The sequence below is a fragment of the Mesoplodon densirostris genome, chromosome 4 (genome assembly GCF_025265405.1).
Source record: "Mesoplodon densirostris isolate mMesDen1 chromosome 4, mMesDen1 primary haplotype, whole genome shotgun sequence".
In the NCBI taxonomy this organism is placed as follows: domain Eukaryota; kingdom Metazoa; phylum Chordata; class Mammalia; order Artiodactyla; family Ziphiidae; genus Mesoplodon; species Mesoplodon densirostris.
The window spans coordinates 51,453,405-51,476,630 of record NC_082664.1 but is presented as its reverse complement, the minus strand read 5'-3'; the positions used below and the strand labels follow the sequence as shown (position 1 = coordinate 51,476,630).

At 38.8% G+C, this 23,226-nt stretch overlaps 1 protein-coding gene across 1 annotated transcript; it reads right to left on the bottom strand.

Moving 5' to 3' along the window:
* Positions 1–115: 115 nt before the first annotated feature.
* On the bottom strand, positions 116–22,595 carry SAV1 (salvador family WW domain containing protein 1). Its single transcript, XM_060096241.1, has 5 exons — positions 21,904–22,595; positions 18,654–19,097; positions 10,512–10,782; positions 7,436–7,579; positions 116–1,510 (listed from the first exon to the last, which is right to left on the bottom strand). The coding sequence occupies exons 1-5, from the start codon at positions 21,995–21,997 to the stop codon at positions 1,309–1,311; spliced, it is 1,155 nt and encodes a 384-aa protein (XP_059952224.1). The 5' UTR covers positions 21,998–22,595; the 3' UTR covers positions 116–1,308.
* Positions 22,596–23,226: the final 631 nt, after the last annotated feature.

Sequence of the window (23,226 nt, the reverse complement as noted above, 5' to 3'; positions counted from 1 at the left end):
ATCGAATATATATAAGTGCTATGCATAAAACATGGACTCAAACGCAACACATTTAGTTTCCACAAAAATATATTTAATAAGCTTGTTATATAAAATCAAACATTTAACATTTTCAACATTTTATCAATAATTCAGATTCACTGATATCTAACTGGGAGTGCTTTATATTTTGGAAGATTACCTAAACTAAAAATTTATTTACATATTTACAACACATGTAAATATAACTGAAGAGCTATTTCAACAAGCTTTGAAATTCACAGAATTCTAGAGATTTATAGGCTAGATGTGCCATAAATTTGCCTGCAATCAAACCTACTGTGCTAATTATGAACAATGCCTTAATAACTATTAAACCAAAGGAAAAAAACCTGGGAGAGAAATACTGGGTTTTAAAGTTCTGTGACAAACTCTTAGAAGATAAAAGTTGTGTAGAATCAATTTAATGACCAAGATTTCTTAATGAATCCCTGATTGTCATTTTTGGCAGTTCAACCCAGTCTGTTGGGATGGCAACGTGCTATGCTGTTGAAAAGCCTCCACTGTCTCATCAGCACCATGTTACTAAATGCCATAAGAGCCCTGGTCCAAAGTAAGGAAGTACTGTAATGTTAGCAGCTCTTGAGTGCTGTGCACACTTTTCCCACACAGGCTAAGGCCTTATACCTAAATTTATTCCTGAAACATTACAGACCCTTCACCCTTTCATAGCAAAAAATACTTTCTCAACATGTTTTAAAAGGGTTCTTTACATTCGGGGGGGGGGGGGGGGGAAGGTGACTCCATACATTACATATAAAAACTTATCACAATAAAGGTCCCAAATCCCGTTTTATGTTTTGCACTATACAATGGTAATATTTAAACCATCCAATTCCAGACAATATTCCACACTAAAGCAGTAAACATATTTTTTAAAATACTGCATAGGTTATCTCTCTCGTTCTCTGTTTTTTGAAGAAAGGTACTGCTACTGTGAGAGTTTACCAACTCATCATTTCCTATTTTATATCTGGTTAAATGACATTTCTTGTTGCATTTGTCTCCATCAAGAATATTCAAAGCAGTTTCCAAATATACAGCATTTAGAAGTGTTTGCCATGTTGGCTCTTAAAATGATAAACTCATTTTATTTCTCAATAAAAGAATATTTTTCATAACAAAATACATGTAAAATTAGAATTTTATGATTTCCAAAAAAGTAAGCTGCCTTTATTAACCAAAGTACTTGTTTGCAGTTTTTTTTTTAATCTGTGAAAATATTTTAAAGCCCTTATAAAACTTAAATTTTATTTTTAAAAAATTAACTTAAAAATTCTTGCCATGTTGCTGGGCATACCACTGCTGTCTCTGCTTGCGATTTTCCAACTCCGTGAGAAGAGCCTGTCTGTAGGCTTCATACATTTTAACAATCTGTTCCAGTTCTTTCATGAAAAGCAACTTTAGCATTCCCTGGTATGTATCCAGGTCAGCCAGCTGGAAGAGTTCCCACTTCAGAATGTGGTCATATCTGTTTTAAAACACAATCAGACATATGTTCACAACGTATTCATAAATATGTATTTATAACAATAAACTGTTCTATTTTCATAAATTTCAATTTTATTATAACTAAATAAACCATAAATTTCAATTTAAAATAACCGAGTTATTAACTGCTAGTTAAATACACTATTTTTTAGGGAGAGGAGAAAACTACTAATATTACTTCATTTCAATCTAAGTTAAAAAATACCCATTTCCATTCATCTTATGTATCAGTTATTCTAATATTAATGCTAGATAATAATGAAGATTTCAAACCACTGTGGTTCTATAATTTCTGAAGAATATATTCCATGCTATTCATAAGTTCATCCAAAGTTAATTGTCAGGAAGGTAAGAATACTTTAGACCACATTGTTCCTGCAATGAATAATACAGAAAAATAGGCAAGATCATCTGTGTCATTAGTGTTGATAAAGCTTTTTGAGGCATACTGTTTACTACAGCAAACAAGGAACTAAACAGGTAAAGGAAAAGGAACCATCATTTGTGGGCTGAATAATCCTGAGGTTGAGTATACAATATTACAAACAAACAACAAATAATACAGCAAAACTCAAGCAGAAAGGAAAGAATAAGCTGTTTTCAAAATGACCGAATAAACAGACTGTAGAAGACTGCACAATGTGGGGCCGAACTCACATAAATTTATATTTATATACAGTTCAGAAGGTTTTTAGTCCTTCTTCAATGGTAAGTAGATCACATACTGAGATGAAGTAGACAACAAACTACTAAAGCAGTAATTTACACTTTGAATTGAAAGGGACCTGAAGACAGCACTCTACTCCAATCTTCTCATTTTATAGATGAAACCTAAAGAGGCTATATACATATCTCTTACAAAACCGTTTAGTGATTAAAAGATCAGAAAGGCAGAGAACTATGGACTAAGGCACATCACAGTAATAGTTTTGAATGATAATACCTACTAAGGCTAGAGAAAAAACTTGAACAAGTTTTTATAGAGCAAGGCATATACCTATATTAAAGTTACACTTCTCAAATCATATTGCACAACAGACATAACAGGAAGAACTTTAATTGTAAATTCTAGTAAATTTATTCTTAATAATCATTTATAACATTTCCTACCCATTTTCTTTGTTGGGTAATTCATTTACCATCTTATTCCAAGGGGATCACGTAATATTTTTTTAAAAAGGGAAAGAGTAAACAAATACAGAGCAGCCAGTATGAGCTACAGACTGTGCTTGGTATGTTGACATTCATTTCTGTACAACCTGGTTATGTGTTCCAGGAATACCAAAAGCACAGCACAGTACACAAAAATCACAAGGTAAACGTATTTTGTTGGATCCCTAATTTACTTACTGAGCACTGCAAATTTACTAAAAGATACACTTGGCAGAAAGCTTTATATTCTCTTTAGTGGGAAACTCCAACTATTTGCCAACATATATTGGAGAAATACTACAAGAAATGCTCAATGAGCCTCCATGAAGAAACAATTGCAAGGTGTTTCCTAGAAACTATGCCATTCATGTACCTTAAGATTTTACTTATTTGTTTGAAACAAATTCATAACTCCTAACAAAAAACCTTAATCTTCCCAAGTCTGAATTCCATTGCTAAGGGGCATTTCAGCAATGTCTACTGATTCAAGATACTTAAATTTATGCCAGGTGAACTGTAAGAACATTAAAGCTCATTTATCATCTGGGTACATTCTAGCAAGGAAAAGAAGGGAGAAGAATATGGTAATATTGGTAAATATCAAACTTGTTTGTATCACATGAATATCATTCTGTATAAGCATTCAAGTTTTTTTTGAAAAGGAAAAAGAAAAAAGCTTCAGACAATTTTCTGACTTCCCAATCACAGCATTTAGCATCAAGAATAGGATTTTGTGTAGAAGCAAGAAAATCAGAATATTTAGTGAAAATACTTTGGGAAGAAGAAAAAGTACTCTAAGGAAAACCACAGATGAGAAAAGTATGCAGTGTGTCAATTTCCATTCCAAATCCTTGCCCCTGCTGTTTCTATATATAGTGACTTCCCTTCTGCCTATGCCCGCCATTTACTTTTCTTAAGAAAAGTATGTAATTCCCATTCTTTTCTTCTTAAGGAGCCAAATAATCTGCTTCAGTTTAACTTTTTAGCCACTATACTCTAAATATACAGGTATATAATTCAGAAAATAGGCTGTTTACTCCAGTATCCTTTTCTCATAGCATCTCTCTTGCTATATTTTTCCTACAGCAGTATTCTATTCAAACAGTACTTATAAATAACCCATATAAGCAAACAGTAATTGCTGTAATGCTACCAAAAGACCTTGTTCACACTCCAGTGGATGCTGCCTTCAGGAGCCAAAAGTACTGCTATTCCAGCCCCGGGTATTGTAATGTAGCCCAAGTTCCCTGTGCCTGTCTTATGTAACAGTATGCCCATTCTTCCTTTCCTCCTACACCCAGAAGTGAGTCAGCAGTGATACTGCAGGATCACAGACACAGGGATAAAATAGAGTCTGTGCCACAATGCTGTTGGGGACTGGTGTTGGGGGGTGGGGCGGGCATGAGGAATAATGGAAAGTAAACATGTTCCTGATGGTCTTTTTCCCGTTAAAGATTAAATCTTTTAATTTTATCCTATAGTTCAGCTTGCTTACAGGTGCATGATACATTACAGACTTTTGAGAGCAAACTTAGAAACATACCTTTACTAAAATTAATAAATAAAAATTTAGAACATTATCTGTTCTAAGTCAGTTCTGGAAGTATATGCAAAAATTATTTTGGTAAGTTACTGCTAGAGATAGAAATAAAGCATTTTAGAAAGCTAGATAATGTCAATTGTTTGTTAAACAAAAGGAAGAAATAAGCTAATTTTTTGGAAAAGTAATTGATTCTCCATTATCTAATTCATGGATAACAACTCAGCTTCTGTTGATAGAACAATATTAACCATTTCCAATCCTCTTTAGAGACAAAAATTTAGTATCAACTAAAAGGTAGACCTAGACCTCTTGTTTTAAGCAGTAAAGAAGTACTTGTTCTCTTTTCTCACTGGCCCATTCTGGGAGGAGTTCTGATCTATTTGAAAAAAACTTAAGTTGCTAGTTTCCTAAAGTTCTATAGTTAGCTCACAGAGCCAGAGTTGAAAGGGACTATAATCCTTAGGAGTCTATTTCTTTTCATCAGAAGCAAAGAATTCCATTTAAGTACCATCTTTTTCCCCCAAGAAGGAAAGCTTTTTATGTTATTTCTTTCTAACAACAGCTATAGAGTAGAAATAACATAAAGAAGAAAGAATAACCCTACTCAATCTTATCAACTCCCAGAAATACCAAAGGTTAACAGGCACATATTCTTCCAGACTTAAGGAAATATAAATACATGCACATATTACATATGACTTAGGATCAGCATATGAACAAAGGCCACAGACAGCAGTAGATCAAGTGGTATCAAGAGTGAAAGAAGAGAGGGAAAAAGGGAAGAAAAGTCCATCTGCTATCATTCCTCATCCTATTCCTACAGTATATGGATATTATCAGATCAAGAGGTTTCTGTAGGTTAGCTAAGACACCAAGCCATGCTTAATTTTATGGATGAATGTCTACGTAATTTCAAATAAACTAAAACCAAACTTCTGACAAGCACTGTTTATACTCTAGAATAATACCTATAATTAAAACCTTTTTAAAAATTACACTGACAAGGCTTAAATTTGACTTAGGAAAAAAAAACTGATGATTTTAGATTACAACCCTCATAATATCATCTTGTCTCTCTGCATCAGGCCACACAGATCAACAGCCATGAATTTATAGACTGAAAAGATCAGAGGGAATGTAAGGGAATGTTACGTTGGCCAAGAATTAACAAATAGTTCATAGTAAATGACCAGTAACTTTATGAGATTTAATTATTTTATTCTAACTTCATTGTACAATCATCTTAAACTTTCTAAAAACTCTTATTTGGGCTATCTTATACTGATAGTTTTGGTTTTTGAAATACGAATGGAATATTAAGAGTAAGGCTGCAAAATGTCACCTTATATAATTGTTAACAGTACTGTACATGAAATTATTATGTGTAAAATACCTAGCAAAGTACCAGGAATTTAATAGATACTCAGTAAATGGTAATTATTATTAAATAAGAAGTAGTAATGACAAAAGTTAAGAGTATGAACTTTGAAGTTAGAGAGAAAGGTTTGAAATCTACCACTTAATATTTGTGTGATCTTAGCAAAGACAGAGTTTTTTTCAGCTGTAAAATAGGTTTTGGGAAGATTATATGAGATAATATATGTAAAAGTTTAGCACAGTATGGTACAGGAAGCACTGGATTATCAATAACTATTTACTTTCAGACATGCCCTCTTCTGAAATCATAGCACTTTGTATATACCATTGTCACTGATCCTTACCACACTGGATTATTGATCTGAGTACCTACTTGTTTTCCCAGAAGAGAGAAGCTCTTTGAGGCAAATATTTCATTTATTCATGACCATATTCCAAGAACAGTGCCTACTATGGCACCCAACAAATATCCTCAATGAGCCTAGCAAACTCATAGCCATCTTTAAAAACTAGTGCATGTATTTTCCTTTTTGGTGCAGCTTTCCTTGCTCACTCATAATAATAAGAAACCATTGTTAAGGGCTTACTCAAGTCAGCCACTGTGCCATTTGATTTAAAATGCATGATCAGGGACTTCCCTGGTGGTCAAGTGGCTGGGACTCCATGCTCCCAATGCAGGGGGCCCAGGTTCAATCCCTGGTCAGAGAACTAGATCCCGCATGCATGCTGCAACCAAGAGTCTGCATGCCACAACTAAGACCCGGTGCAGCCAAAAATAAAAAAATATTTTTAAAAAAAGCATGATCGGGCCTCCCTGGTGGCGCAAGTGGTTGAGAGTCCGCCTGCCGATGCAGGGGATACGGGTTCGTGCCCCGGTCTGGGAGGATCCCATATGCCGCGGAGCGGCTGGGCCCGTGAGCCATGGCCGCTGGGCCTGCGCGTCCGGAGCCTGTGCTCCGCAACGGGGGAGGCCACGGCAGTGAGAGGCCCGCATACCGCAAAAAAAAAAAAAAGCATGATCACTTTTAAGCCTCACCACACCAAGTAAAGTAGGTAAGATTATTATCCCCTGTATTTCAGTAGAGGAAAAACACTTAGAACTAAGTTCAATAACTTGCCCAAGGTCATTCGGTAAGTAGGTGATGGAGACAGAAATCACCCTTTCCTTCCAGACAGTTTCCTTCCTGAGTGATCTTAACCGCTATTCTATACCTTTACCCACAATAGTAACAGTAACCATTTACTAAGCTCTCTCAATGTGCAAGACACTGTGATACATATTTCAGATGCATTATTTTATTGAATACTCAATAACCTTAAGAGAAGGTACTATTACTATCTCCAATTTACAGAAAACAAAACTAAGTTAAGCACCCTTCCCAGGGTAACAAAGCTAAAGTATCAGTGAACACAGATCATCTCCTCCAAGAATTTGAGCCACCACACATACTATTTCCTCAACACCCTTGTGTCCCACTTTGATTCACCTATGTACCTAGGACTTACCTGGTTCCTTCCTTTTATCACAAGGTATTGCATCACTTACTTACAAGTTATTCTACCCCTATGAGAATGTAAGCTTTTTATTGCATCCCTGTAATGGCCTAGGTCTGCACACAATAGAAAGTGAAGATTCTATAAATATTTGTAAAACTTCTATTTCTTATCAATGACTTTTCAACTTCATAAGCTGTGATATCCCTTCTTTAAATAATAATGGGCTTTTAAATAATATTTTTTTAAAAATGGTGCTGTGTGTTTTAAGCAGCCCAGAGACTCCATTCAGGCTTCTACTTACCACTCAACAAAAATTTGTGCTGTAAATTCACTTACTTCACAGGGGCTCGAGCATAAACCTGAAGCCAATCAGGAATTTCTGCAGTATGATAAGGATTTGCAGGTACCAGAAGGGACTGATTTCTTTCAGTTTGCTGTGGCTGGTATGTGACAGGAGGAGGTTGATCATACCGAGGTACACTAAGAAGAAACAATCAATGTTCATTAGGATAAAGGCCCTAAATAAAACATGAAATATAAGAATAATACTTAAGCATTTTTCAACGTGCCTCTTGCCCAAACTTCTACCACCTAAAAAACATAAGGATCTGGCTTTTTTTAAAACCATACTATAGGGGAAGTAAAATGCACCTTCTCTTGGAAACTTGTAGGTCACTGGTGATGGATATAAAACAAAGCTAAATCTTTACATATTTTTAATAGATTTCATCTGGCTGATATTTATTCTTTTCAAGGGCAACTTTAAAGAAGGCTATTAAAAAAGTCAGAGCTAAGTTATAATCTTTATACAGAGGCTTAAAACTAGAATCAAATTTTAGTAATAACTAGTAATTAGCTATAAATTTATACTGGAAAAGTTGATAATTTTTCTCAAAATAAGAATGGATATTTTCTTTCTCCTTTAGGCTGAAAAGGGGGTTTGGAACAGGGATTACAGTAGGAGTGAGTACTGTGCTTCAAATACCCACATAACTATACTATTTCCTTTCCACTTTTACCACCTTAAGAGAGCATATGGGAGTTAGGGTTGATTAGAACCTGTTTTTAGAACCTGTTTTAAGTCAGAGACTTTAAAAAAAAAAAAAAAAAGACCATGCTTTTAATCAGTTCTAACAGCCTGTAAGTTGGGGGGGGAAGGAAAGAACAGCAAGGTGGGGTAAGGGCTCTTAATGGGAAGATGCTAAGGAAAGCACTGACCCACTTGAAGGTTAAAGACTGAATTCCGGGAGACCATAATGGCCTATTCCAGACTTGGAGACAAAACTGGAAGATCCTGCCTCCAAACATAAAGGTTTATGTGTGTATCAGGAAAGATCATTCCAATACTAAACCAGGACTAAAGTAACTGTTGGATTAGACTGTAGTTAACAATTTAAAGATCAATGTGCAAATGGCACTGAATTTTATCTTCAACTCTTCTTTCATAAGTAGGTGCAAAGTGAAATATTCCTTGATAGCACAACTGGGAGGTGGGAAAGAACTGAGGCTTCGAAGTCAGATACACCCTGGGGGGAGTGCAGGTTAACCTCAGTTTGGCCAATTACAAGTTGCATGAATGTAAGCCAAACTGCTTCACTTCTGTAAACCTTAGCCTTTTGATTTGTAAAACCATAATAAATTCATACCAAAAATGACTCTTCTAAGGATTAAATGACCTAATATATGTCAAGAGTTCTATATAAGGATTAGCATAATACAGACAACCAAATAGATGCTAATACTACCTATCTGAGCTTAAGGTGTTTATTCTCTCCTGCTTAAAGTCTACAGAGTTGCTGAGAAAAGAAAATTAACTAATTGTGAAAATGCTTTGTAAACTATAAAATTCTATAATAATATTCAATATAAAATTAATGATGATAAACAGAAAACTAAGCTCAATATACTCTCAAATCTGGTTATATGGATCAGAAAGCCTCTGAGATCCAGTGACAGTAAACTGTAACCACATTTTGTGGGGGGTTTTAGGGTTTTTTTTTTTTTGCATTTCTATCATTTATTCATTCAACAAAACATCTACCTGTGTGCGTGTCTGTGTTTGGTGCCAGGGACACAGCAGGAATACGTGGAACTCATCCCTGCCCTTGGGTAAGGGTTGTGATCAGGTGGGAAGGATGCTACAAATTACCCCTATGTCACAGGCCTGCAAATTGAAGCCAGGGAGAGCAGCAGCTTGCCTGAGACGGTAAGGAGAGCAGGCAAAGGGGCCAGAGCCCGACACAGGCAGAGAGGCTGACTTGGTTCTTTTGAAGGGATGACAACCTCACTTGCTCAATAAACACTGAGTGCCACTAAATGGAATCACTGGAAAAAACCTGCTTTTCAAACTTGAATTAAAAATCCAAATATGTACAATGATTAAAACAACACAATAATGACAAAGCTTAGTTTTCTGGGTGATAATATTAAAGTGTAGGGACTTCACTGGTGGTGCAGCGGTTAAGAGTCCGCCTGCCAATGCAGGGGACATGGATTCGAGCCCTGGTCCAGGAAGATCCTACATGCCATGGAGCAACTAAGCCTGTGCGCCACAACTACTGAGCCCGCACGCCTAAAGCCTGTGCTCCACAACAAGAGAAGCCACCACAATGAGAAGCCTGCACAGTGCAATGAAGAGTAGCCCCCGCTCACTGCAAATAGAGAAAGCCCATGCACAGCAACAAAGACCCAATGCAGCCAAAAATAAATAAAATAGATAATTTTCATTTTCTTGCATGGCAACAGTTAAAAAACATAAAATATCTGTAAATTGAATAAAATCAGCAAAACATTATAATTCAAAATATATTCTGACACATTAGAAGGTAGATGTGTATTTTTTATAGAAATTTAAATGTAAAGAGGCAGATATTCTATTTATTTACTTTAATTTCTGGGTATCTTTAACAAAAGCATTCTGGCATATTAAAGCAGAATCTGATCATAAGAATATTGATCCTGTTTTTGAGGTTTGTATAAAAAAGTTATTTTTTAATTATTAAAGTCATTCATTACTAAATATAAATCCAGAGGAAAAAATCTCATAAGCTGTGAAAAATAAAGTTTTCAAATCAAACTTCAGGACATCTTTCTCTCTGATGAAAATATGAGTTCAAAATCTAACATTAGACAATCCCAAAATAAAGAGTTAAGATAGGGCCTCCCTGGTGGCGCAAGTGGTTGAGAGTCCGCCTGCCGATGCAGGGGATGCGGGTTCGTGCCCCGGTCTGGGAGGATCCCATATGCCGCGGAGCGGCTGGGCCCGTGAGCCATGGCCGCTGAGCCTGTGCGTCCGGAGCCTGCGCGTCCGGAGCCTGTGCTCCGCAACGGGGGAGGCCACAACAGTGAGAGGCCCGCATACCGCAAAAAAAAAAAAAAAAAAAAAAGAGTTAAGATAAAATTGATAGTCTACCTCGGAGCACAGGGATGTCTATATTGAGCCTTTTTATTTGTGTGATCTACATAATAGGTTCCAAATTCTGATGACTCAACTCGCTCCCATCCTGGAGGAAGTCCTTCTCGCTCAAGAGGATGGCTCCAATGAGTTGTATTTGTGTTGTGATCTATGTAATATTTCCTCCCTCTCATTGTCCAGTCCACAGACCAGCCAGGAGGAAGGGGTAAATCTTCAGAACCATGGTTAGTTAAATTTCCTAAAGATGTAGCAGCAACTCTCCCAATACCTGAGAAGAAAGAGAAAAAGAGAAGAAATAGAACAATTATTCATAGCTAAAAAATATGCCATATGAAAAACACTTACAAAATTAACTATCCCAATCGTACTCTTCCTGTTAAAAAAAAATCACGATTTTACTGTTGCAAATAAAATTTTTCATAAAACTAGCCAGTGTTACTATTATTTAATTACAAAAGAAGAGAGAAACTAGGCTCCCTCTTTGAAATCAGGCTTTTTTGGTTGATGCTTCCATCACCAGGCCATACAAATATTTAACTACTAACAAAGCTAATAAGTAAATATTATATGTATACTGCTAAAGAAAAAGTGATGAAAAGAAAACTTCACTTCATTCAAGATTTAAGATTTGACATTTCATCTAAAACAGCAAAAATGAACTTGTAAAACTATTCCCAGTTTGTAATTTCTTTCTTTTCTTTTTTTCTTTTTTTTTGCAGTACGCGGGCCTCTCACTGTTGTGGCCTCTTCCGTTGCGGAGCACAGGCTCCGGACGCGCAGGCCCAGCGGCCATGGCTCACGGGCCCAGCCGCTCCGTGGCATGTGGGATCTTCCCGGACCGGGGCACGAACCCGCGTCCCCTGCATCAGCAGGTGGACTCTCAACCACTGCGCCACCAGGGAAGCCCCAGTTTGTAATTTCTTAAAAGTAACCTGGCTGTACCATAAAACTATTAAGTTTACCAAGATAACACAGTATAAGGTCAACATACAAATATCAATTTAATATCTCTATACTAACAACAATTAAAAATAAATTATACCACTTAGCTCCCCAAAATTAAATATTTACACATCAATCTAACAAAAAAATTATGAGATCTGTATGCTGACAACTACAAAACAATGACGAAAGAAATGAAATGGGTGTGGTCAAGATGGTGGAGTAAGAAGACCCTGAGCTTGCTTCTTCCCTTGGGCACACCAAAATTACAACTATTTACAGAGGAACAATTGATGAGAAAGACTAGAAACCAGCAGAAGAGATCTTCTACAACTAAAAATACAAAGAAGGAACCACAACAAGACTGATAGGAAAGGTGGAAACGCAGTATAGTCAAGAACCTTACCCCCATGTGGGCGACCCACAAACAGGAGGATAATTACAACTGTAGAGATTCTCCCCAAGAAGCAAGGGCGCCCAAGTCCCACACTGGGCTCCCCAGCCCAGGGGTCCTACACCAGGAAGGACCTTGTCCAGGAAGACAAGTCCCCAGAACCGTTGTCTTTGTAGGCCAGCAGGGCTCACTTTCAGGAGAGCTGGAGGGCTGTGAGAAATAAAGACTCCACTCTTAAAGGGTGCACACAAAACCCACACACTCTGGGACCCAGGGCAGAAGCAGTAATTTTAAAGAAGCTTGGGTCAGACCCACCTGCTCATCTTGGAGAGCCTCCCAGAGAGGCAGGAGGAAACTGGAGCTGACCCTGGGGACACAGACACTTGTGGCAAACATTTTGGGAGCTTCTTCTACCACCACAAAGACACTGGTGCTGGCAAGCACTGTTTTGGAATTCTCCCTCTAACTTATTAGCACTGGAACCTGGCCTTGCCCACCAGCCTATGGGCACCAGTATTGGGACACAACAGGTCAAGCCAAGCAATTAGCCCAGGTGGGACACAGCCCCACTCACCAGCAGGCCATCTGCCTTAAAACCCCCTGTGACCACAGCCACTCCAGGATATGCCCCTGTTCACCAGAGGGCCTAGAACCAAGACCCACACACCAGTGCACCAGCACTAGTCCTGGAATCCCCAGGACCCTGCAGCCAGATACCTCAGAACCTGGCTCCAACCACGAGCGGGCAGAAACTGGCTTCAGAACCCCCTGGGACCTGAACCCACCCACCAGCAAGCTGACAAACAACTCTAGGACCCCCAGTGCCCTGTAGTCAGAAACCCCAGGACCTAGCTCCGCTCACCAGTGAGTTGGCACTAGTCCCAGAACCTGGTTTCACCAACTGGTCAGTAGGCACCAGCCCCTGGATCCCCTGAGCCCCGGCCCCACCTGCCGGCGGGCAGACATCAGCCCTAGGACCACCACAGCCCTGAAGCCTGGCTTGTCAGGACCCAACCCACCCACTAGCAGGATGGCACCAGCCACAGGACCCCCTGGGCCCTGGCACCATCCACCAGCAGGCCAAAACCAGATCTGGGACACCTTAAGCCAATTTAGGCAGCCAACCTGGGATCCAGTCCCAGGACCACCAACCAGTGGTCCAACACAAGCTCCGGGACTGCCAGGACCATGCCGACAGCTGTATCAGGAACCAGCCCCACCCATCTGCGGGCCGATACCAGCTCCAGGACCGCACAGGGCCCTATAGCCAGGGACCCTGGGACATGACTCTGCCCAACAGAAAACCAAGTATAAAGCTATTAGGAAGGTTGAAAGACAAAAGTAATAAAATCATCTATATCCACAATAAGAAGTTAAGGGATACACAAACCAAAAACAAGTAAAACATGACAAAACCGGTAAATGTGGGGGGGAGGGGTAAAAATGCAGGGTTGTTAAAATGCATTTGAACTTAAGAGATCACCAACTTAACCATATATATACACACACATATATATGGCTATATATAAACCTCATGGTAACCACAAACCAAAAGTCTGTAACAAATACACAGAAAAGAAAAACCATGATAAAAAACCATGATAAACTTGAAATTCACATTTAGAGGAAACACAAAGACCTCTCTGTAAAACCTCTCTGTCCAGGAACTAAACCTTGCAAGTTATTGATAAGGGATCCATGACGTCCACAAAGTCCCAAATAGGTTCATCAGCTTTACCAATGCCATGTGAAACCATGATTCCTAACCTTTTTAGTTAGTTTCAATGACAAACAGTTTATTTAGTTTCAATGACAAACCACCTGCCCACTTTCTGAAGCTGCCATGTGCACTAAATTTTTTTCAAACTATTATTTGGATAATTCTATAAAAGTATTGAGAGATGAATGTACTGTACAAAAAGGCTGGAAACCACCAATCTAAAACATAAAATATTATCAGTAATAAAATAAGTCTAGCAGACTTAAAAAAAAAAAGCTATATCAAGCTCTAACACACCAGACCTCCACTCTTAAGTTCAGTTAGAAAGCTGAAACTTCAATAACCAAACATGCCAAATCTGGAAAAAGCATACAAGAGCATACGATACCTTACAAAAAACATGAGCACTAACAATTATGAATGTCTACTCTGTCCCTGGCCCTTTCCATATGTACTATTTCATACTCAATCAGTGCTATGAGGTAGTGGTATCATCATTACCAATTTACAGATGAGGAAACAAAGGTTCAAGTAAGTTATTTTACCAAAGGCCCCACAGATGACATAAGGTCAAATGACAAATTTATTACCAACCATGTAATCTTACCCCAAAATATCAACTGTACTTCTTCAAAGAAAATATGACTGCCACTAATAAAAGAAAATGCAATCTATAATTCGGAACTTGTTTCTGAGCTACAAGGGAAAAAATAGTTTTCCATAATTTCAATTATTAGTCCCAGAAAAGAATGAGTGGTATTCATAATCTTCAAAATAACTTTCATTTGCAGGAATTAATGGCACAAGCACCTTCCACTTACATAAAATAAACTAGAATATTAATAAGCTACATACATGATTTCCCAAAGACACAGATAAAGTATTACTTTGTCTCTCCACCAAGCTTTCACTAGATATGCCTCCAAAGAACTTACTGTCATACAAAAGTGGCAGATATCTACAAGATCTGCCCTTAGAGACAAGCTCAAAAATTCTGGTTTCCTAATGTTGAAGTGGCTACAGAGAATAAAATAGAATAGGGAACTCTAATGAAGGTTACAAGCTCCAGGGTAATACTAAACATTACAACCCATGTTATAATCAAGATGCTGATAAAAAGATACAAGGATTAAAGTAAGCCAACTGCCTTTTTCCCTCCTCTCCAAAATAACTACAAATAAAGTTGTGCTCCTAAGGGATTATTAACACTTCCTCAAAAGAAGATTCTGGTTAACTAATACTTACACATTTCCTGGAGTAAACACAACTCCAGTATTTTTTTTTTTTTTTTTGGTAAGGCCTGGAACTTTTTAATTTGATCTTTATTACTTGATTTCTTCAGCTGTCTTTAAAAATAAAAGTTAAAAGTTTGTTACTTAAAATTGCATAGAACTAAATTATTTAGGCGCAGAACAAAGGAATTCAATCTGCCTTTAGTATTCCAACTAAAGACTTCCTGTTAACAGCAGAATTCCTTCCTCTGGCACATACAGTAACTGCCTGTAGGCCAAAATGTTAAAGGTCAAATTTCACAGCTAAATGTAGAACATGCTAGGCCGTAAAACCCTTTAAGATATTATACAACTTGTTTTTCTGTACTTCTGCTAAATACAGTAACATGAAATTAACCCCTGAGATAAGGCGTTTCCTAAAAGTCTAAGTAATAACTAATTGGCAGGAATTACTACTGTCAAGTCATTACAAAACTATTTTCTTTCATACCTTTTTTATGATTACATTAGTAACAGCAATCAAAATTTAAACCTTGTGAAAATAAATCTGTCTATAGCACATCCTTACTCTCCCACAAACTTACTTTCTCCTTTCCATTCATTCAAATTCCCTGAACTCTCTCCAGCATAAATCTGGAAAATAAAAGAAGTTTCAAGTCTTTTCAAGATGAATTCAAGAAACTTTCAGCTATTGTCTTATATTCAGATTGTGTTTCTTCTGGAAAAGACAGCTGTTAGGCTTTTCTGTTTGGTTAATAATTGGTTGTTAATCCTTCCCTGCCACTTAAGAGACCCCTGCAAAGAAGTTCCATTTTTTTCTGAAAGGTAAAACATTAATCTTATTGCCCTGATACAAATTAATGTTAAGTGAAATTTCTCAAGCATGTATCACTGTCGTAATAAGTGCAAATCTTTTTTAAATGACATTCTTTAACTTGAAAAAGTATCCAATTAACTTGTATTTTATTTATTTCTAAAATATGATTGGGGAAAGCTGTTTTAAAGTCTGTCATTAAAATTACAAAAACTATATCAAATTGCATAAAAAGGGTCCTAAGAGAGGATCAGTAGAAATTTAGTTTTTACAGTATTTCCTCAAAGATATTTTGCAAATCAGAATTTTAAAATAAGATTTTTAACTTGGTATCATTAATTCTTCATACTTCAGGCATAAAAGTGTCATGAGCTATCAGTGATGTTTGCAACATAAATATACATGGGAAATGTAAGTACGAAGAACAGCAATATGTATTAATGAGAAACAGATTGTTATAAGCTATTATTCTCGCTACCCCTTGGCTACCATAAATGTCTTAAGACTCCAGACTTGAAATCTGTGGATCCATTCACTTATTCAACCATTTATTTTTAGAGCACCTCTTATACAGTCAGGTGCTTCGCTAGTCCTATCTGACTCTTCTCTTTCCCTCATCCCTCAATACCCATTAGTGGCCAAGGCCCATCAATGCAGATGTGTCTCACTTCGCCCCTTTCCAAATGTCCCCAGCCTAGGTCAAATCCTCATTAACATTTAAAATATTAACCATAAGACATGCACCAAATGGAAAACTATGGAGCTTTGAAACTACATAAAAATAGTGTTTAACATTAAGAAATTCATTAAAGTAAAAAAGCAAGGATACGGGGCCTCCCTGGTGGCGCAAGTGGTTGAGAGTCCGCCTGCCGATGCAGGGGATACGGGTTCGTGCCCCGGTCTGGGAGGATCCCATATGCCGCGGAGCGGCTGGGCCCGTGAGCCATGGCCGCTGAGCCTGCGCGTCCGGAGCCTGTGCTCCGCAACGGGGGAGGCCACAACAGTGAGAGGCCCGCATACCGCAAAAAAAAAAAAAAAAAAAAAAAAGCAAGGATATGAAACTGTACAGAGTATAATCACGACAATGTTTAAAAAAATGTCATGGAAAAAGATGAAGGAAATAACTAAATACAAAGAATCTCTGGCATAATGAGTGCTTTACCTTTACTTTTCTGCATTTTGCAGATTTCCTATAATAAGCAGGTATTACTCTAAAAAATATATATAAATGAATTTTATTTTTAAAACATACCATTTTGATTGGATAACAAATCATTTCTGAGGTTTAAAACTACACGATATCAGAAATAGCCAAAATAAACACTGAAGTATGCAACTGTCTAATCCTTTAACCTAGAATTTCTTTAAAAACAAAAAAGGCACTCACCTATTTTCATTACAGTATTTCTATATGCCTAGAAAACCTCTCCTCTTCAATATCCCAGTGAGACTTGAATGTCAGCTTTCACAAAATAAGCTGCTCTTGCCAACTGTTCCATACTATTCTTCAATTTTCAAAACTTCAGTGATTTACTTTCTCCCAAAACCATAATTAAGTCTCATTTTTCCTCCAAAAGCATCATAGACTTGCACTACCACTGGTACCTGAGGTTCTCTTTTCTCTAGCAATCTATCCTGAGTACAGCTAGTAAACTAATCTTTGAACACTGCTTTCATAAAATGAAAGTCTTGTCCTTTTGAAATCTGCACTTGCTTCTGCTTGACTCGAGTTTAAATCCTACAGCCTGTTGTTGCATCACTAATCTCCACTCCATCTTACAACTTATTTCTTCAAACTAGACAGAATTACAGTTACTTAGATTTACATGTCTGCTGTTTTCACTGATTATTTCACCTAAAATGTCCTTCCTATATCCCGTATCAATCTACAGTCCAAGCGCAAAGAAAAATAGTTCAGGTCCCACCTCTTCCACAGACCATTCTCTAAGTAAGTATTCTAGCCTACCCTGATCTCTCTCTCTTCTGGCTCCCTATCGCACTCAGTCAGTACCACATAGTATAACAACTAACTGTCTGTCATCATTTTTCATATATTGGTTTTGTTCTCCCAAATAAGGTACCAGAAGTCAGATACCAAAAGGGAAAATGATAGACACATAAATGATTAATACTAAGCGAATGAAATGTTTTCTACACTCAAAACGCTCATACACCAAACTGTTTTTAAGTCACTTTATTTGAAGTTTCATGGGCTAAAAAAGTAAATGTCTCATGTATTTTTTATTTTTATCCTGCCAAAATTTAAAGCCTACAACTTACTAGGAAAAAAGACAATCAGATTAAAAAGTTTAATTTTCAGCTTGCTTCAGCTTACCTAGTGTAATCTAGTACTTTAGGAATAAAGTAGAACTGTGCATTTCTCCTATCTCTTCTGCTCCCTGTCCGGAAAATTATCCCAAAGTCAGGAAATACAGAGAGCAGATTTTTGAAAATTATATGGCAAATATTTTTGCTCATTGCAAAAAGCACAACAATAAAAAGACACACTTAACACACAATCATTTGACAATAAGTCTTTTTAAACTAGGGAAATAATTCTTTAACTACGAAATCAGTTCTGTTAAAAAAATAACAGGGCAAGTGCTAGCTAAGTAATGATGCAGTTGCCCGTGGTATCACCTACCATGCACAATTCTTATTTGCCTTTCCTTTCCCAGGTTTAAGTCCAGTTTCTCTGAATTCCTAACTGTCCCATTCTACCAAATCTAAACATAGATTCAACCCAACTACAGACATTAAAATCTCTAAGTTTTCAAGGTTCATACTGTTAACAGTCTAGATAGCCTTCAGATACGTATCAAGTTTTTATAAAATAAGTTAATTAGGTGAGTTAATGGACACAAAATTCTTTCCCTCAATGTAGGTTAATAATTATTTGCAAGCAGGCTTAGCAAGACTGGCAAAATGGAGTAGTAGTTCTCTAGGAGTATCTGTTAGCGTCCCAAGAAAATCTAGAAAAAGAACATCTTTTTAATGAAGTGTTAATAAACCTAAATACAAACTAATTTTAAGTTACCTGAAGCATGCCTCCCCTGATTCTGTGGCATTCTTTGGAAGAGATCATGGTTGTATTCATAATATCTATAGTCTTCATGTGCTCGATCTCCAAGTGGGCGCCTCCTCTGACCATCAAAATAATTATCTGAATAATAATATCGGGAACCAGAGTCTCCATTTTCAACAGCAAAATTAACTTCTGTTAAAAATGACTGAGAAGAGCCATATTCCCTAGGGACATCTGCTAGACTCCTGGCAAGGTAAGAAGGTGCAGATAATCTGTTGCTTTCTCTTCTCATTATTTCATGAGGTGTTCTTTGAATTGGAGTTCTAAGGAAACTATGGTTTCTTGAAACTATTCCATCTCCAGAAGCTGCAAAGGCATTAGAGCATGAATCTGGAAGACAGATATCAGTTCGTCTTGGAATTGTTGGACCATGCCGGATAAATGAAGGCATAAGATCTATAATAGAACAAAGAGTAAAATGACCAGTAAGTAATACACTTTTCAAAAGTTGTTCATTTATATCTATCACCCCAAAATGAAAATCTCCAATGGACTTAAGAAAGCACAATTTAAAATTTGGACTTAAGAAAACACAATTTAAAATTTTAGGAAAGTATTTGGGTTTGTTTGTTTGTTTATTTATTTATTTATGGCTGCGTTGGGTCTTCATTGCTGCGTGCAGGCTTTCTCTAGTTGCGGCGAGCAGGGGCTACTCTTGGTTGCAGTGCGCGGGCTTCTCATTGCAGTGGCTTCTCATTGCAGAACACGGGCTCTAGGCGCGTGGGCTTCAGTAGTTGTGGCACGCGGACTTCAGTAGTTGTGGCACGCGGGCTCTAGAGCGCAGGCTCAGTGGTTGTGATGCACAGGCTTAGTTGCTCTGAGGCACGTGGGATCTTCCCGGACCAGGGCTCGAACCCGTGTCCCCTGCATTGGCAGGCGGATTCTTAACCACTGCACCACCAGGGAAGTCCCTGGGTATTTTAAAATTGAGGCTGATTGATGTCTTCCCACTCAAATGAATTTATAACTTGTACAAACATGTTATATGTAAGCTCTGCCAGAATCGGGCGTATTCTGCATACTACCATACATAATATGATTAAACATCAATAAGCTTAACTATGAAATACACATTAATGAAACACTCATGAATAAACGTGTAAATGATCTAACAAATGGATGCAGAGTTACCAGAATAACTTGACATTACAGTTTGTTTTGCTGATTTTACTTCATTTTCAAAATTCCCCAAGCCCTTCTTCAAGCAAACACAATTTAAAAAATAAAACAGAACATAATGCTATTCCCAAACATGTAAAGGTGAATTCCTCTAAAAAGATTTTAATATTATTAACCTGGCCTTCCTACTCTTGGAATTATGTAGCAATAGTACAGTAATCAAAACATGGAAAAATCAAAAATTTAGCTATGAAAATTAAAAAATAAAAAAGATCTCATTTCTGGGACTACCCTGGTGGTCCAGTGGTTAAGACTCCGCCTTCCAATGCAGGGGGCACGGGTTCCATCCCTGGTCGGGGAACTAAGGTCCCACATGCCGCAGGGTGAAGCCAAAAATCTTAAAAAAAAAAAAAAAAAGAATCTCATTTCGAAGAGACACACAAATGTTGAATCAGTTCAAAAAAAACGCGAACTTAAAACTATGGCTCCTTTAAGAACAATTATAACTCAAAACAGAAGATAACAGAAGAACAGTGGCTTTAAGGATACAGTACTTTTGAACACAGAACTTAAATAGCTTAGGTATTCCTGGTTAGAAAGCAAATACCTTTATAGCAAGAAGAAAACTGGATTTGGAGACTGTTTTATTAGTTCATTAAGTAAACAGTATCAGAGAGCACTCATATTAATATGCAACAGAAGCTAACTAAGCTAACTAGACAAAAATAAGTATCCAAATAAACAAGGCTCAACATTTGATGAAACTAAAAAAGTACTATATCAAAATTATTTGCTTAAAGGTGTGGCAAATATATTTCATGATTTCAAGTAATGTTCAATAAACTTTATTTGCAGCAAACTGCAAGCTATTTTAGCCAAAATCCTGAGAATGTGTAACCGAAAATCAAAATGTTAAAAAAGACTTAAAAATCAACTTTCAGGTTACTGATGTACCCATCTGATCTCTTCCGTTCTGTAAGAAAGCACTGCAAATACAAGGATAAATTTGGAAAGTTGATGATGTGGTTGTAATGGAAAAAACATGCTCTCCACACCTTTCTGTGTGATCTTGGGCAAATATTACTAGGAACCTCTATGAAAAGCTTTCCCAATTACAATATGAGGTAATGCTTAAGTCACAAAGTCACCAGCTTCCAAGAAGGAAACTTACACAAAGGGCCCAGCAGTATGAGCACCAAAAAATTAGCTCCTTAGCTCACAAATGTTCTGAACACACAAGCAAGAATTAAAAATTCAAAAGATTCCGCCGGAAAATCAGAGTCAAATACTTAAATTGAAAATTAGAAAAGTGCCAGTGTTCGGGGGGGAAAAATGCACTCTATTAAATTTTTTTAAAAAACAGAAAAAAAAACTTTTTCGTAATGTACCCTGAAATATGATAGAATTTATTTTGAGTACTTTCTTTTTGGGGTCTCTAGAGTGCTTTATTTGAAGCAACTCTCACGACGAACACAGCCAAACATGTAATTTTGGCTCCTCCACCCTGATATCTACTATTGATGAGGCTTTGGGTAGTGGCTACAATAGCGACGGTCAGCTTTCACCTCCCTACGTCTGCACCCAACAGCTGACGGGCTAAGGAATTCTACCCAAGCGTTCGCACAGCTTCCAGCACGGGCGAGTGACACCCTCAATGTTTACAAACAGAAGGCAAATCTCGACGTAACGAGAAGAGAAAAACGTGTGCCCCAGTGTAATCACTTTGATTCCTATAAAATGAGGGGATCAGCAATTTAAGTGTTTCCTAAAGAAGCTCTTTCTTCCCGTAATCAAAACCAACGACACTGCCACAAGGGGACCGGGAAGTCTGTGGTTATTTGGGGGGAGGGGGGCGGAGGTGGACTAATCTAAGTTTCTTATTCTTTATTAGCTTTCAAACAACGAACACCACTCCAGGCATAATAAAATTAAAAAACAAAAACAAAAAACAAAACAAAAACCAATATTCCACAGAGACCAAAAAGGAATGCGAAGCCGCGGGGAGCGGCGTCCGGCACCCCGCCCGGGTCCCCGCAGCCTGTGGCCGCCCCGGCCAGGTGTGGGCGCGGCGCCCGACACTCACTCCGCAGCAGAGGCGACGTCTCCTTCTTCACGTACTTCCCCTGCACCTCGGCCGGCTTGGACACTTCGTTTTTGGTTTTTTTTCGGGACAGCATCCTTGTCCACGAGGCCCCAGGCCACACCAAGCAGCCGCCCTAGGGCTCCGCGCCGGGCGCCGGGCGTCCCCGCCGCCACCTCCGCCGGCGCCGCCGCCTCCTTCCCTCCCGAGCCGCCGCCGCCGCCGCCGCCGCCGCCTCTCCGCAGCCCGGGGTCGCCCACAGGGACTGCCGCATGTTCGGGGCGCTAAGCGCGCCGGCCACCGCTCAACCTCTTGTCCGCTCCTTCCTGGAAGTCTGCCCGCTCCGCGACGCTGCCCGAGAACTCAGAGAAGAGAGGCCAGGGACGCCCGCGATGGGCCATGGTCCGCTGCGGGCCGCCTAATAGCCGTTACGGCTGCCGCCGCCGCCGCCGCCGCCTACGTCCCGTAAACTTTCCCCGCGGCCGCTGGGAATTCTGGGAAACTCGACGCAGCGCGAGCGCCGCCGCCCCTCCCCCACACCAGGTCCGGGGCGCGGCTCGGGCTGACGGGCGCCTGCCAAGCTCCTAGCTAACGGGCTGGCCCCGCCGCCTGCAGGAGGGGTAGTGGCTGCCCTCACTCCCCCTCGGCGAGAAGCAGGTCCCGCGGACGCGAAGGACGAAACCCGCCAGACCGAGGGCGGGAGGCCGTGGCACGCTCCTGCAGAGGAGCCTCCTCTACCCGCAGATTTTTTTCTCAGGACCTCGAGGGAGCCGGTGACGCCCCCAAGATGCGTTCCCGTCCCCGGCCACGAAAGAGGACGTCCCTCTTGGAGTTTTTTGGGCTGGTAAATTCAAGTCCGTGATAGCACAGAACGCCAGTAGAGTTGAAGGAACACCACCACGCTTAGGCTAGTGCCGCACCCAAAAAAAATCTAGATCCCTCTTTTTGTTGAAAACATTAGTCTGGCCAATACTAATTAAACAGTATGAATCTGTAGTCTCCCAAGTGCCGGGGAGTGTGCGTCTTTCTGATAAAGGAAAAAACGGAGGAAGAGGCCAAAATGGAGTTTCTACCATCTCTGATGTAAGATAAATTTGATTATTAGCATAATTTATTTAATCACCACTATCATTATTATACGAACTAACCACGTATTTCCTCTTGGAGTTGTCAATGGAAAAAAATCAATAAATAATCACAATAGGCATAGAAAAGAGTTTTATTTGTGCCAAACTGGGAAGTATAAGCTCAGAAGACAGCTTCTCAGATAACTCTAAGGAAGTGCTGGGGGAAGCATAGTTTTCCGCGTAGGTTTGTGTCTAGTGG